The sequence below is a fragment of the Typopeltis vanoorti genome, chromosome 13 (assembly GCF_054136105.1).
Source record: "Typopeltis vanoorti isolate ZY-2024b chromosome 13, IOZ_Tvanoo_1.0, whole genome shotgun sequence".
In the NCBI taxonomy this organism is placed as follows: domain Eukaryota; kingdom Metazoa; phylum Arthropoda; class Arachnida; order Uropygi; family Thelyphonidae; genus Typopeltis; species Typopeltis vanoorti.
Window position 1 is genome coordinate 115,880,783 of NC_143561.1, and position 14,466 is coordinate 115,895,248.

Genomic DNA, 14,466 nt, shown 5'->3' on the forward strand with positions numbered 1-14,466 from the left:
ATAGGGCTAATCACCTTATCCTCAGGATGGGTATGGTTTAGAAGGGCTAAGGACAGCTCCGTAACAGGCAACTACTAGGCCTAATACGTAAAAAGGAAGAAGAAAGAGGTACGATTCTGCTTCTTGTTTATATTTAAGAAATAAGCACTTCAGATATAATAATAATCAACAAGAATTGGCATAGATAAGATAACAGTTACTCATTATGCTAGAAGCATCTTTTTTTTTATCATGATATTAAGTTAAGCATCATGAACATACAAGTTCAGTATCTTTTTTCAATAACTAGTTTTTTTAAGTTAAAAATATAATTGAACTACCTGCTATCACCACAGTTCCTAATGGAGTATTCTTCACAACTACGCTGACATCAGATGAAGTATGACCAGGAGTGGGAATAACAATGAGGTCTTCTGCAATTTTATATGGGTCACCCTACAGTATAATAAATAAATAAAATGTATATATAATGGCAACTTATAAGAATAAAAGCTGAACTTAAATTTATCTGGAAATGTAAAATACAAACATTGATGAAGTCATAAAAGTACTGTCAACTATTTATTTGGTGTAATTCAAATTCACCGTTCAGAGTTTATATAAACATTAAATGTAAGAATTAAGTTAATGAAGATAAAATGTACCACAGTTTTGTCATTGCTTGATTACAATCTTAAAATTCCTGCTAGTTCTGGGTTAACTGTTACTGGTCTATTTCAAACAATGAGAAACACAGTATTTCACAATAAACAAAAAATAAATTGTTTGAATGGGAGGCCATGACATAGATAAAATTTTAAATGTAAGACTTAATAATGCAAATTATTATTTGTGCTTATAGGTTACAACATTAGGTACCAGGAATGAAGAACTAATCTTCTTTCCTGTAGACAGAGGTCATTAGAAAATATCATTATTATTATTATTAAGAGAGATCTTCAGGGAATCAGGAACGCTTTGAGAGAGAGACCTGAAGGTCTCTCTCTCAAAGTGTTCCTGATTCCATGAAGAGACCTACTTGCATCAACTCATACCTGTTCTTGAATTCATTCATGCTACTTGCATACACAACAGCCAACAGCAGTCCATTCTGATCATACAGTACTCTATCAGAAAAAAATCTATGCCTAACTCCCTTTTTGACAGCATTCATTCTCAACATCCATGGATGCCCTCACGTCCTTTCTGCACCCTTCATAAAATGAAAACTTCCACCTACTGAAACTCTGTATAACCCTTTCAGAAGTTTGTTAAGTCTCAATCATATCACCCATCTTTCTCCTGTTTGCTAGTGTCTGCAGCCTACAAATTCTCAATCTGTCTTCATAATCTGCATTCCACAATCCTGATATCATTTTTGAAATTCTCCTTTGCTCTCTGTCCACTGTATCAAAATCACCACAGAAACCAGACTGCATGCAATAGTTCATGTGAGGTCTTATCGAGGCCTTGTAAAGAGGCAAAATGATTTCCTTATCTTCACATGCCAAGGTTCATTTCAGCATTACCATTATTCTCTGAGTTGCATTTACAATTTTTGCTATACAATCCTTGAACTTCAACTTCCTGTCTGCTAAGACTCCAGGATTCCTAGCCTCATCAGTTTCTTCAAGCATAATCCCGCCATATAATACAACATTGGATATCCAATCACACCAAACTGCATGACTTTACATTTATTAACATTGATGTGACAGCCAGTTTCACATACCCACAATTCCAGCCTATTCAAATCATTCTGCAAGTACTGCATATCAGCAGCATTCCTGATTACTCTAGTTATCTTTGCATCATCAGCAAATAGTTGTATGTCACATGTCAAATCCTTCCCAATGTCATTAATGCACAGATTGAATAACAATGGACCAAGAATTAATCCTTGAGGGATGCCACTAGTTACCTTGAATCTTGCAGATTCACCCCCACCCCATATACCACTTTTTCATATCTGTTAGTCAGCCATCCTCTTATCTATGCCAATAGTTTATAATCCAATCCCATATTTTCCAATTTATGCAACAGTATTCCATGCAGTAATCCATCAAAAGCCATAGCAAAATCCAAAAGTATCATGGTGTATCCATTCCCCTTGTTTAATTCAGTGGTAACATTATTATAGAATGTGAGCAAGTAGCTAAAACATGACCTTCCCTAGTGAACAAATGTTCACTAGGGAAGGTCATTTCTGTTCATTGCAAAGTTAGAGATTCTCTGTCAAACTTCTGAATGTGAGCCCTAACCAACCTTTCCAAAATCTTCACCAGCACTCCTGAGATACTGATTGCTCGATAGTTGGATATATCGGTCTTTGCATCACCCCCGTGCAATGGGATTACCATACATTCTTTCCACTCCTGTGGAATCTTCCCTGTTCTGAGACTCAAGTTATATAGCCTGGTCAAGGGAATAGCCAGTTCAGCTGAACACTCTTTTAGCATTTGTGCTGATATCCCATCAGTTCCTATTGCAGAATTCTTATTCAGTTTGTGCAACAGCTCTAGTACTTCTTCCTCATCAACGAGTTTCTTCATATGGTGAAGAGGTAGTGGTGAGTTCAATGTTGCTGCATATACCAGGTTGATAGCTTTTAGCAAAATAACTGCTCGTTAATTGAACAATCACTTCTGCATCAGTCACCTGCATTCAGTAGAGTTATTCTTTCAAATTCATTCTTTCTTTTACTTGCAGCATAACAATAAAATTCTTTTGGGCTATCTTTAACTTGCAGAGCCAGTTTCTTTTCATACTTGGATTTAGCTTTCCATACAACACTTTTTGACTCTTCTGGCCTTATAATTATCATAACTGACATCATCCTTATTCACATGATATTCCTTCCACATAATCTTTTCCTTATAAATCTCTTGCTTGATAAGATTACATATCCATTTCACTCCTACTCTATTTATTCTTCAAACTATAGGGCCACATTCTGATATCACATCATTTAATTATTTTTTAAATACTTGTCATGCACTGTTGATACCCTTCCCATCCAATAACTGATACCCTGGCACAGAACCCACATCCTGATTTATAATTCAGTATGTAACCTTTTCTGAATGGAACATTTATAAACTTAGAATAGTTATGTCTTTAACTGAAACCCCCCTCTGACACTATTATCAGATCTAACACTTTGACCTCAAGTGTCACATGCTGCTTGAGGAATACTCTCACAACAGCTCAGTAAATTCAGTTTCATTCTTCTCATGTGATTTCATAGCTATCCAATCAATGTTTGGATAATTTAAGTCCCCCATTATGATTACTCTTTTCTCATCCATCATATTTATTTCGTCATGCATTTCTTTGTCACTAGCAACGAATCCATCAGGTCTGTAACAACACCCCACTATGTATTTCATCTTGTTAGACTCCACCTCACAGCCACATGAAAAATTGTTACTAGTATTGCAGCCATAGGTCTCAACTCTAACTGGATTCGATATTTGATATAATTAGCAGTACGCTTCCTCCTCTTATTCTTAAAACTATTGTCCTCTTTGCACTTGATACCAGTTAATAGATCTGCTTTTGATAGTGAAGTCTCACTAACGCCTATAATATGAGGTCCCAATATATTAATCAAGGCAACAAACTCTACTCCTTTGTTTCTGATACTCCTAGCATTTGTGTACAGGCATAATAAATTAACTGCATGCTCTTTTGTATACACTTGTCTGTGGTCTGCATGACAGTTCAAAAACTTGTAGATCTCTGTTCTTATCTAGTTCCTTAATTATGCAGACATTGTTACACATGCATGACAGAACCAAACCAGATGAACATAGAATTGTTCTCGCTTTATAATCATTTCCATCATTAACACAGTTAACATTGTCGCTTGTACACACCAATTCTCACGATTCCTCCCATCAACTGAATAAAGAAAAATAGAAATTGACAGTTGTCAGAGGCATAATGTCAGGATAAAATAGTGCCTTTGTAGTGCATTTGGAAGAACAATAGTACATTGCACCCTTTGATTGAAGAAATCCTGAGTTCACTTCTTGTCGTGATGAGAGGAAATTTTATATGGACTTTTTCAATTGAAAGTGAGTTAGCCAATCTCATACAGAGGTGGCAGGGTTTTTTTCTCCCAGAAACTTGGGTTTTTCATCCCACATACAGACAAATCAGCCATCAGAACACACGCAATTGATGGTGGTGAAGATGACGTTGATTGTAGTTGTGTGTAGTAGATGAATTAAGTAGTAGGGAAGATAGCGAGTTATGTGTGTGTGTGTAGCAGAGTGGATTGAAGTACACTCCTGCGATAAGGCTTTGGACACCTTGAAGGTGTCACATATTAATAATAAAAAATGGCAGAGCTCACTTAAAAATAATGGTAAAAGCCTGCTTAAGACACTGACCATTAAAAAATAAACTTAATGAATAAGCTTAACATGAATAAAAGGTAAAAGACTGAAAAGAAAAATATGGAAGGAAGCTATGTGTGCAACGCACACAGGCGCCAAAGATTTGGTATGATATTTTAAATAAAGTGAATTTTGTCAGCAAATATTGCAGTCTTCATCTATGAATCTCCAACTTACTTTAGATGCATTGAATGATCTAAATCAATTTTTAAATGATTATAGGTCTGATGAAACTTTCAAAGAAATTGTAGAAAGCTAAAATTAATTGCAGCAAAATTTGACGCAGAATCTGTATTTTGTAGTAGTAGACCACTAAGGCGACATAAAAAGACAACACCATTTGATTAGGAAAATTAAAATATAGTAGATCCTGAAATTTCATTTAAAGTAATTTTTTTTTCTCTGCATAATAGACCAAATATTACAATCTTTGAAGGAAAGATTTACTTCATTAAAAGAATATGAATTCATTTCAGTTTTTGTTAAGGACTTCACGACATAAAGAATATTTATTATCTTGTAAAAAGTTATGACAAAAATTAACACATGAGAATCATTCAGACATTGACACAGACGATTTATGCGAAGAAATTTTACACTGTCAACCATTTCTAATTTTAAAAATGATATACATCAGATAATTCAGTATATTTATTCAAACGACTTAATCACAGTTTATCCAAACTTTACAACTGCCCTCCGGATTCTTTTGTCATTACCGGTATCTGTAGCATCTGTGGAATGGTTCTTTTCTAAACTTAAAATTATTAAAAAATACATGTGCTCCACAGTGGTACAAGACAGACTTTCAAATCTTGACATTATATCAATAGAGTCAGATATTTTGGATCGACTTGATATACATGATATTATTTGAGAATTTTCATTAATGAAAACTAGGCAAGTTCAATTCACTAAGTGATTTTTCTTTCTGTTTAAATATTTATTTAACTATTTCTTTACCCAATGTTTAATATGTTCCTATTTTATATACTTGTAAGTTACTGTTCTTTATTTATCATTATTTATTTACTTTATTTTTTTTTCAAATTATTTTTGTACCCTTCTTGTATGTTTATTGTTTTTTATACATTTTTTTTTGTAATTTCTGCTTTTTGTTCAATAAACTTACAATTAATATATTTCGTATTTCATTTTAACTCATTGATACATTTTTATAAAGTGATTTTTTATTGGGGGGAGGGGTATAGGGGCACCAACTAATGTTTTGCACACAGGCGCCGGATGCTACTGGCACGCCCCTGTACTGCGCCACTGCAGCACCCCCAAGGAAAAAATGAAAAAATTAAATTTTGTTTGTGTTTATAAATAATAACAATGCTTACAACATTATATAAATGCAATACAACATGTTAAAGGTTACAGCTTATGTTTCAACATTGATTGAATAGTTAATAATTGGATAGCATTAATTGTTCGATTAACGCTTTAGATTATGAAACAAATGCACTGCGATCTAACGCAGTGTCGGAATTATCACGTTTGGCCAATTGCAACTCGAACCATCGATATTCATTTGAGCTTGTCATTGCATGTAACAAGTGTCGCTTCAGATAAATTGTATTTATTTATTTCTGTGAGATACAAAACTTTTATTATTGGTGCATATTCGTGGTGAGGGTGAACTATTTTTTTGTAAATCTTATTTTATTCTGTTAAAATAACATATAATTATTTATTTATTGTAGATATAAGGCTGAATTATGATGAGTGTCACTGTTGAAAATATGAAAAGAATTATATTTTTTCTATTATCGGTACACAAAACAAATGTACTGTGATCTAACGCAGTGTTGGAATTATCGCGTTCAGCTAATTACAGCTAGACTCACCGACATTCATTTGCACTTGTCATTGCACATAATGAGTGAACCTGACACTGCTTGTTTGAGCAGTGCTGGATTCAGATAAATTGTATGCATACACATGTTATTTCTGTGAGATACGAAACTTTTATTATTGGTGTGTGTTCATGGTGAGGGTGAAATATTTTTAATAAAGCATTTTTTAATATGTAAATTTATTTATTAATAAATTGTTTATTGATTAGGGAAAAAAAAGAATTTTTTTTTTTATTTTCTATATGCAGCACCCCCACTTAAAATTTTCACTGGCCGCCACTGCAACTAACACTTTCTGATGTGAGTTTTAGACTACATTACTAGAAAAATGAAACAATTAAAAAAAGAAAGAAAGAAAAGAAAATATAGAAACTACATAGTAAAATTTCATTACGTACTCCCCTGATCAATGATCAGGGAGTACTTAACAAAAGTGTGACCTAATCTTGTTTTCTGGATGAAAAATTCATGATATGCAAAAAAGGTAAGTTGAAGGAAATGAATGTCTTGGTTGGTCAAATGATTTGAGAAATGAAGTATTCTATGAGGGAGGATGTAAAAGAGTTGTTAGAAGAGGCAAAACCGAAAAGCAAGAAGGTAAAGATTGTAAATCTCCTACCACGAACTAGACAAACGGAGACGAACTGAGGAGGAGGACTTTGATAGCCAATGAGTCTATAAGTAGATTATGCAGAAAGAATGATGTAGGATTTATGGATCTGTGTTGGATGAAAAGAAGGATCTGTACAATGTTGATGGACTGCATCTTAAATGGTTTTGGTGTTAGATGTCTAGAGAGAACTTTTCACTGAGCATGCTGAAGCACAAATTCAGGGAAACTTAAGCAATTAGGGTGGAAACAAGGGAGTTTGTGTGAAGGCACCCATGAAGTCAGTGAGAATGACCAAGTGAGAAATCTAATCTCTCAAGCAAATATATTGAATAGGGCAGTCAATTCAGAAAGTAAGGTAGATGGGGGCCTAAAGAGATGCTGCAGTTTCTATATACTAATGCCAGAAGTATCAGGAATAAGGAGTTTTTGACATTGGTTGGTGCAACCTCGCCAAAATTAGGTATTAGTGAAACTTGGAGACCAGCAGATGATGCAGATACAAGGATAGAATGTGAAGGATTTAGGATTTTCAGGGAAGATAGAGAAGATAGGATGGGGGGGGGGGGGTACTACTAATGATAGTGGATGAATTGCAGCCAAAAAGAATAGGAGATAGGCAGAAGGGTGGCTGTTCGTTTGAAGCAGTCTGGTGTGAAATTAAGGCCAGCAAGACAATATATAGAGTTGGTTGTTTGCTGTAGGCCAGGGAGTTCCACAGATGATCTGGAAGGCATGCATCACCAAATTATTATAGAGGACGCTGGAGATGAAAGAGAAAGAGAGAGAAATCAGTGGCAGGAAGGAAATAGAATTTATACACCTACTAAGACATAAGACATAATATTAGGACAATACTAAGACATAAAATTTCTTAAGGCAGCATGTGATGGAGGAGACTAGGGGTGGGAGAGTATCGCAACTGGTCATAGGATCAGAAGATCTATCCATAACCAAAGTGACAACATTGCCTCCGATTGGTGAAGGTGACCATGCGGGTCTTGGGAGATTGTAAAATATGAGGAATATTCTGTCAAGAAGGGGGTATATGTGGAACTGTTATGTACCTATCCTCTATATGTGTTGTATATTCTTTAACTATATTACCTTTATATCTTTATCTAATCTTGTTAGTTATATATACCCTATTCACTCATAATTTCACTCATAAAGGGAAATTTCAAAAGAAATTTCCCTTTCTTTAAACAAGCTAAATTTAGGCTGTTCTTAAGTTTAGTCACATGTAATTTATTTAATGATTACGGCTTTATCCAAGTATGGGATGCTGCCATTAATCATATCCTCTGAGACAGTTCACCTGGTAATATTGACAAATTTTAACTGTGCCAGCCAATACTGAGGATAGACGAGACTCTTATCCAAAGTGACTCTCTCAGGGTGATACACGGTACTAAACTTCCAACAATAAATAAACTAATTCCTATTCTCTTTATCTTTGCATGCAGTTGTGGCTCGAAATATTAACTTATACTCGTGGGTCCCTCCCGCTAGGTTCGATGGTAATTTTATGAGGTGGCTATTTGAATTCATATAACAAGCTGAACTCAGGCAAGTGCCATGAAACATATTTATTAAATCAAGAAATTATACATGAGAAAATATAAATGCTTGGTTAACTATATCGCGTTGCTAGCAAGATCTCAATTTCAATATTAACATTACAATACAAGAACAACTTACTTGGACCACTTCTATATATAATTTAACAAACTTCTAGCTTATGTAGCCTATCTTTTATCACTCACGTGGTCACTAGTTATATCTTACAACATATCACAATCATCTCTTATACAAATCCCTTCTAGGGAGACATTTCTCAAACAGGGACAGGTCAATGCCAAAATAGGGATAGTTCCTAAAGTTCTTTACAATATGTCCATTACACAAAATATCCTATAGAATTCACACACAAATCTTCAACTGGAAATCAGAATATGACAATCTACATTATCGTTCCTGGAATGACTTTCAGTTCTTTCTTCAGCCTTGTCTGAACATCAAGGCTCCTTTAAGGTCTACAATTCTCCGGGTCACATACAATAGCTGCACGGCCAGGTTCTCACGAATTGGAAAGGTGAGGTGCCGTTCAGGACTTTCACCAGTATCGCAGGCACACATCTGGATTACCGTTGCACGATATAGCATAGCTATCCTTATCTGAGGAAATAGCTAGCTATTTCCTCAGATAAGGATAATAATGTGAGGAAATAGTGTTCAAAGGGAGTGGAAAGAGGACAAAATAATTCCCTTCCATAAGGGAGGTTCTAAGACTGCAGTAGCAAATTACAAATCAATAAGTATCTCAGACATGGTAGTAAATACTAGAAAAATTGGTCAAAAACAGAATTCAAAAATGGATAGATAAAAAATATGATACGGTATGAGGATCAACATCGCTTTTTGAAGGGTGGTCGGTCATGCAGTAGTAATTTGCTAACTTTTTAGAATTAAGTGACAGCTGAATTGGATAAAGGAAATGACTACACAATGATTTTGCAAAGGTATCTGATAGAATACCTCATGGAACCCTGTTACACAAATCAGAACAAATAGGGGATGGACATAACATTGGTTAAGTGGATAAGAGGGTGGCTGTTCTACAGATATGAAAAAGTGGTATATGGAGAACCAGAATTGATGCAAAAACAGGTGACTAGTGGTGTGTAGCAAGTTTCAGTGCTAGGACCATTGCTGTTTATTTTGTACATAAATGATATAGGAAATAACCTGAAAAGAAATATTCAGTTGTTTGCTGATGATGTGAAATTAGGTGGAGTAATAGCTAATCAAGGCAAGTGGAGAGTTTTCAGGACAATTTAAGGTTTTCAGTATGGGCAAAAGATAATAGGTATGAGTTTAACGTGAAGAAATGTAAAGTTATGCATTTTAGGAAAAACAGATTAATAGATGAAGCTGGTGATTTAGGAGTAGTGGTAGGCAGAGAGTTTAAGTTTAGAGGACATATTGCTAAGGTAGCCCATAAAATTATTGAGATTTCCTCATCTCAATATTAACATTTTGAGATAAGGAAGTTATTCCTCTTTATAAGGCCTTGATATGCCCACATCTAGATTACTGTGATTAAGTCTGGTCCTCTGGAAGCAAATGACAAAAATGGTGAGTAGCCTGTGAGGATTGCAGAAGCTGGTTGATAGGAGGAAAAGAGGGGATATGATAGAAACATTTAAGTTGCTTAAAGGAATTTATAGGATTGATGCAGGGGAAACATTTCAGCACTTGGCTGGAGAGACCAGAACAAGAGGTCGTCCCTGGAAGTTGAATAAAGGTGTGTTTAGTAGGGGTGTGAAGACTGGATTTTTGCTTGGAGAGTTTTGAATGAGTGGAATGGGTTGACAGAATCAGTTGTGACAGCTCTGTGTGTTAATGGGTTCAAGGAGAGGTATAATAGATTGGGTCTCCCACATGAGTCTTCAGACTTCATGGAGGTGCCCGAAAAATAATAATAATAATATTTTTTTTTTTTTTTAATAAATAATATTTTTGTTCATTGCTGAAATATTTACACATATATATACAATAGTTATCTTGGGTATAATTTTACAAAATTTTTCTACATTGGATTTCAGTTAAGAATTTTAATAACACTCTTTGCCTCTGTATTGTGCATTTACAACGTGTGTTTTAATATTAACAGTGATGATTATACAGATTTTTTTTTTTGAGTGAATTTTTTTTTTTTTTTAAGTTTGAGAAAGAGTGATTATATATACAAATTTCTGCATTTGCTTATAAGGATTACTTGTAGATGAGTGAGGCAAGTTAATCCCACCTACTTCGAAGCTTGGGTTAGCTTTTATGACAAGAGTGGGATTTAGCCTTCACTATTTGTGTTGTTGCTACTGTTTATGTATGGGATGTAGGCATTGGATGCTAGTGATTTGTGATGTGTATATTAGTGTTAATGGTTTCTTAACTTTGTTGGTATATTTTCCAGAGTTCGTTTTTTAATGTTCTGTAGTTATCTATGTGTTTTAACTTTCTTGGTAGGCTGTTGAGTTGCATGGGTATCTGATGTGATCTCACAAAAGAACCGTATGAGTTGTTGAAGGGTGTGAGAATGTAGAGCATTGGTGTTGTAGGTCGTGTTATACAATATGTGTCTCTGTTGTTTCGATAGGTGATGTTGAAGTAATTCCTTGTTAATGTCATGTAGTGTTTCAGGTTTTTAATGCTCAGAATTCTGTGTACTGCCATGTGCTTGTCGGATATTGGTTGTTGCCTGTAAGGTGTCCAGATCACTGTTGACACGATTTTCCTATGTAATGTTTCTAATTTTGTTAGGTGGCTGTTTGATGTATTTGCATAGACTGATTATTCCGTATCTGAGTAGGGATTCACAGATACCGTGATATAGGAGTTTTTTTATGTTGGGTGGAATAATGTCTTTAACTTGGAAGAGTTTTGCTGCGATGATCCGGAGTTTGGTGTGTAGGTATTCTATATGTTTTGTCCATTTAAGGTGGGAATCTATATAGAGACCGAGGTATTTTGCGTGTTACAGGTTTGATTTCGGAAAATTCACAGGTATTTTTGTTGTTAATGCAGTGGTATGTGTGACAATGTATCGATAGTGATGCAGGGCGTATGATTCTTGGGTTGTGTATCATCAACATCTGTGTTTTGGTGCCGTTGATTAGAATTGCGTTTTGGTGGAAGTATGTTGTGATTTTGTTTAGGTCTTGTTGTGCTTTGCAGAGAGCTGTGTTAATGTCTGTGTGGATTGCTAGTAATGCTGTGTCATCTGCGTATTGAAATAATACTTCTTATGGAAATGTTATGAACATCGTTAATGTATATGTTGAATAGAGTGGGTGATAATATGGCACCTTGAGGTACACCGTGTTTTACTTGTATACTCCAACTGTGACGTACCTATTTTTGTTACTTGTGTTTTGTTTGAGAGGTAGTTCTTGAACCATGTATGCAGTGTTCCTCTTATACCTATTGAGTATAGTTTAGTGAGTAGTATGTCATGTTCAAGTGTGTCATATGCTTTGGTTAGGTCCAGCAGTATAAGGACTGCGTACTTGTTTTTGTCGAGAACTTTGTTTATTGTGTCGGCGATGTCTTCTAATAAAGTAATGGTGCTTTTTGTTTTCTGAAAGCCATATTGGTTTTGTGAGATGATGTTGTACTTCTGTAAATTGTTCTGTAGTCTGGTGTGTGTTATTTTTTCTAGAATTTTTGAGATGACTGGTAGTGTAGCTATTGGTCTGTAGCTCTGAGTATCGTTTCTTTTGCCATGTTTGTATATTGGCATAATTACTGCAGGTTTTAGTTGTTGTGGAATAATGCCTGTGTCGAATATTATGTTCACGAGTTTCAAAAGTATTGGATTTATTTGATCAAAGTGTGTTATAAGGTCTGTGAGTCTTATTTTGTCTATTCCTGGAGTGGTCTTTGGTTTTAGTTTTAGGAGTGCTTCTTTCAGTTCCTGTTTTGTTATGGGTGGAAAATATATCGTTTGTTGTTGGCTTTGTGTCGGCAGTTTTTTGTTGATCGTTGGTAGTTTGTCTTTTTTGAGTTGTGTGATGTTGTTTGTGAAAGCATGGTTGAATGAGTCTGCTAGTTCCTCTTGGTTTATGTCCTGACCGAAACTTTTTGCAATAAAATCTTGTGCTGAAGTTTTCTTTTTTCGGGTTACTAGTTCATTGAGTGTAGCCCATGTTTGCTTAATGTTGTCGTTACATTCCATGAATTTTTGGAAGTAGTAGCGTCTTTTTGCCCTACAAATTTTTGTTGTTAGTTTATTTCTTGTGTTTTTGTATAAGGTTTGTAAATGTGTGTTGGTGACTTTTTAAGTTTTTTCCATAGATTTTCTTTTACAGTAATAGTATTTAGTATGTTGTCATTTATCCATGGATTGTTGTCTGTTTGTTGCCTTGTTTGTGTAGGTTTTGTTGCTTTTTTGTATATTTCTGTGAACTTTAGTTGAAAATTCTCATATAATGTTACAGGATCGTTTATTTTAAGTAGGGAATTTCAGTCTGTATTTTTTACTTGGTTATCGACAATGCTCTTTAGAATGATCGAGTTTTGTCGACTTTTGTGGTGGTGGGAGGGGAGGGCAGGAAACATAATAAAACGAAGTTGAGACAAAGTAGTGATTGGCAATTTTTACGCTAATTACTGATGATGTATATGTATGGATGGGAGCCCGCATGTTGATATGATCAATGCATGATTGTGTTAGTGAATTATTGAGTATTTCTTCTCTTGTTAGGGAGTTAATGGTAGGGTTTATGTTGTACTGACTTAGTATATAAAGATATGTGTTAGTGGTTGAAGAAGTGTGGTCAAGAGTATTTATGTTAACGTCTCCTATTAGGATGAGCCTGTGTGTTGTACGCAGTTCAATGCTGCTTAGCCATGTTTCTAACTCATGAAGAAAACTGAGTGGATTATTATCTTGGGGTCTGTTTATTGTGTTTATTGTGTATTTGATACTATTCTGGCTATTTGTGAGTTCCAAAATTAGTGTTTCCACATGTTCGAAGCGAGTTTGTTTTTCTGTCACACTGTATTTTTCTTTGATAAATGCCACAATGCCACCTCCTCTTTTGTTTGGTGTACATAAGTTGTAGGTTTGATAATTATTTATGTTGTATGCGTAAATTTCTGTGTTGTTTATTGCAACTTCGGTCAGTATTAGCGCATCTATGTTTATCATGGTATAATTGAGCTGTGTTATCAATGTAAGCCAGTGTTTTTTTATACTTCTTATGTTTGTGTGTATGATTGTGAAGTTGGTGTTGGTGGAAACGTTGTCTGACCATTTCTTCAAAGAGTCAAAGACCTTGAAGTTTATGTTGTCTGACTGGATATGTTCGCCTATGTTTGAGATCTCCATTATATAGTTTTTAAATGCGCTCTAATCTTATTCTTAAGGATGTGAAAAGTTAGTGTTTTATATTGGTAGGCTGTATAAGTCAGATTCACTTGTAATTATGTATGCTCGAGTGTTTTCATTCTTTCTCAAAAACATCTGGGAATTCTTTGTCCACAGGAACTTGTAGTTTTTCTCTGTTTTTGTCTTCCTTGCTTGGTACAGAAGATTTTTGAAATATGGAGTCCTGTGTTCCGTTATATAGATTGGTGTTGGGAGTTTCTTATCAGTTAGGATCGTTGTTGTCAGCCTTGTTTTCTTGCTTGCTGTAAGAATGGAGTCTCTCAGATTTCTGTTGGTAAAACGAGCGATGATTGGTGGCGGTCTCTCTTTATTTTTTTGTGGGCCTCGGTTGATATAGGTGATATCTGTGGTTGCAATTTGAATTCCAATTTTGCTGCCAATCAGTTGCATTATGTTGCTTAAGTCTTCTGTATTTTCTTTCATTATTCCCTCAATTTGAAGTTCTTTTTTTCTTTCTTTTTGTAGCATGTGTTCCATTTGACATTTGAGTGTGTTTACTTCTTTCCGCAATTCTTGATTTTCGTGTCGGAGTGTTTCTTGCATTTCTATCGCTACCGTTAATTTCGTCTTTATTTCTTGCATGGTTCCTAACATTTTTTCAGAGGTCTCGTTATTGAACTGTATGTAATGCTCATACTCCTCGAATTTTTTGTTAATTTG

The 14,466-nt window shown here is 35.0% G+C and overlaps 1 protein-coding gene across 2 annotated transcripts in view; it reads right to left on the bottom strand.

Annotated features, from left to right (window-relative positions):
• The window catches only part of LOC150100486 (metallo-beta-lactamase domain-containing protein 1), a 64,186-nt gene that overhangs the window by 15,759 nt on the left and 33,961 nt on the right, over positions 1-14,466 (bottom strand). For both annotated transcript variants that reach the window (XM_090402687.1, XM_090402688.1), the window contains exon 4: positions 321-435. In XM_090402687.1, the coding sequence (XP_090258813.1) occupies positions 321-435 (115 nt within the window). The remainder of the gene's footprint in view (positions 1-320; positions 436-14,466) is intronic.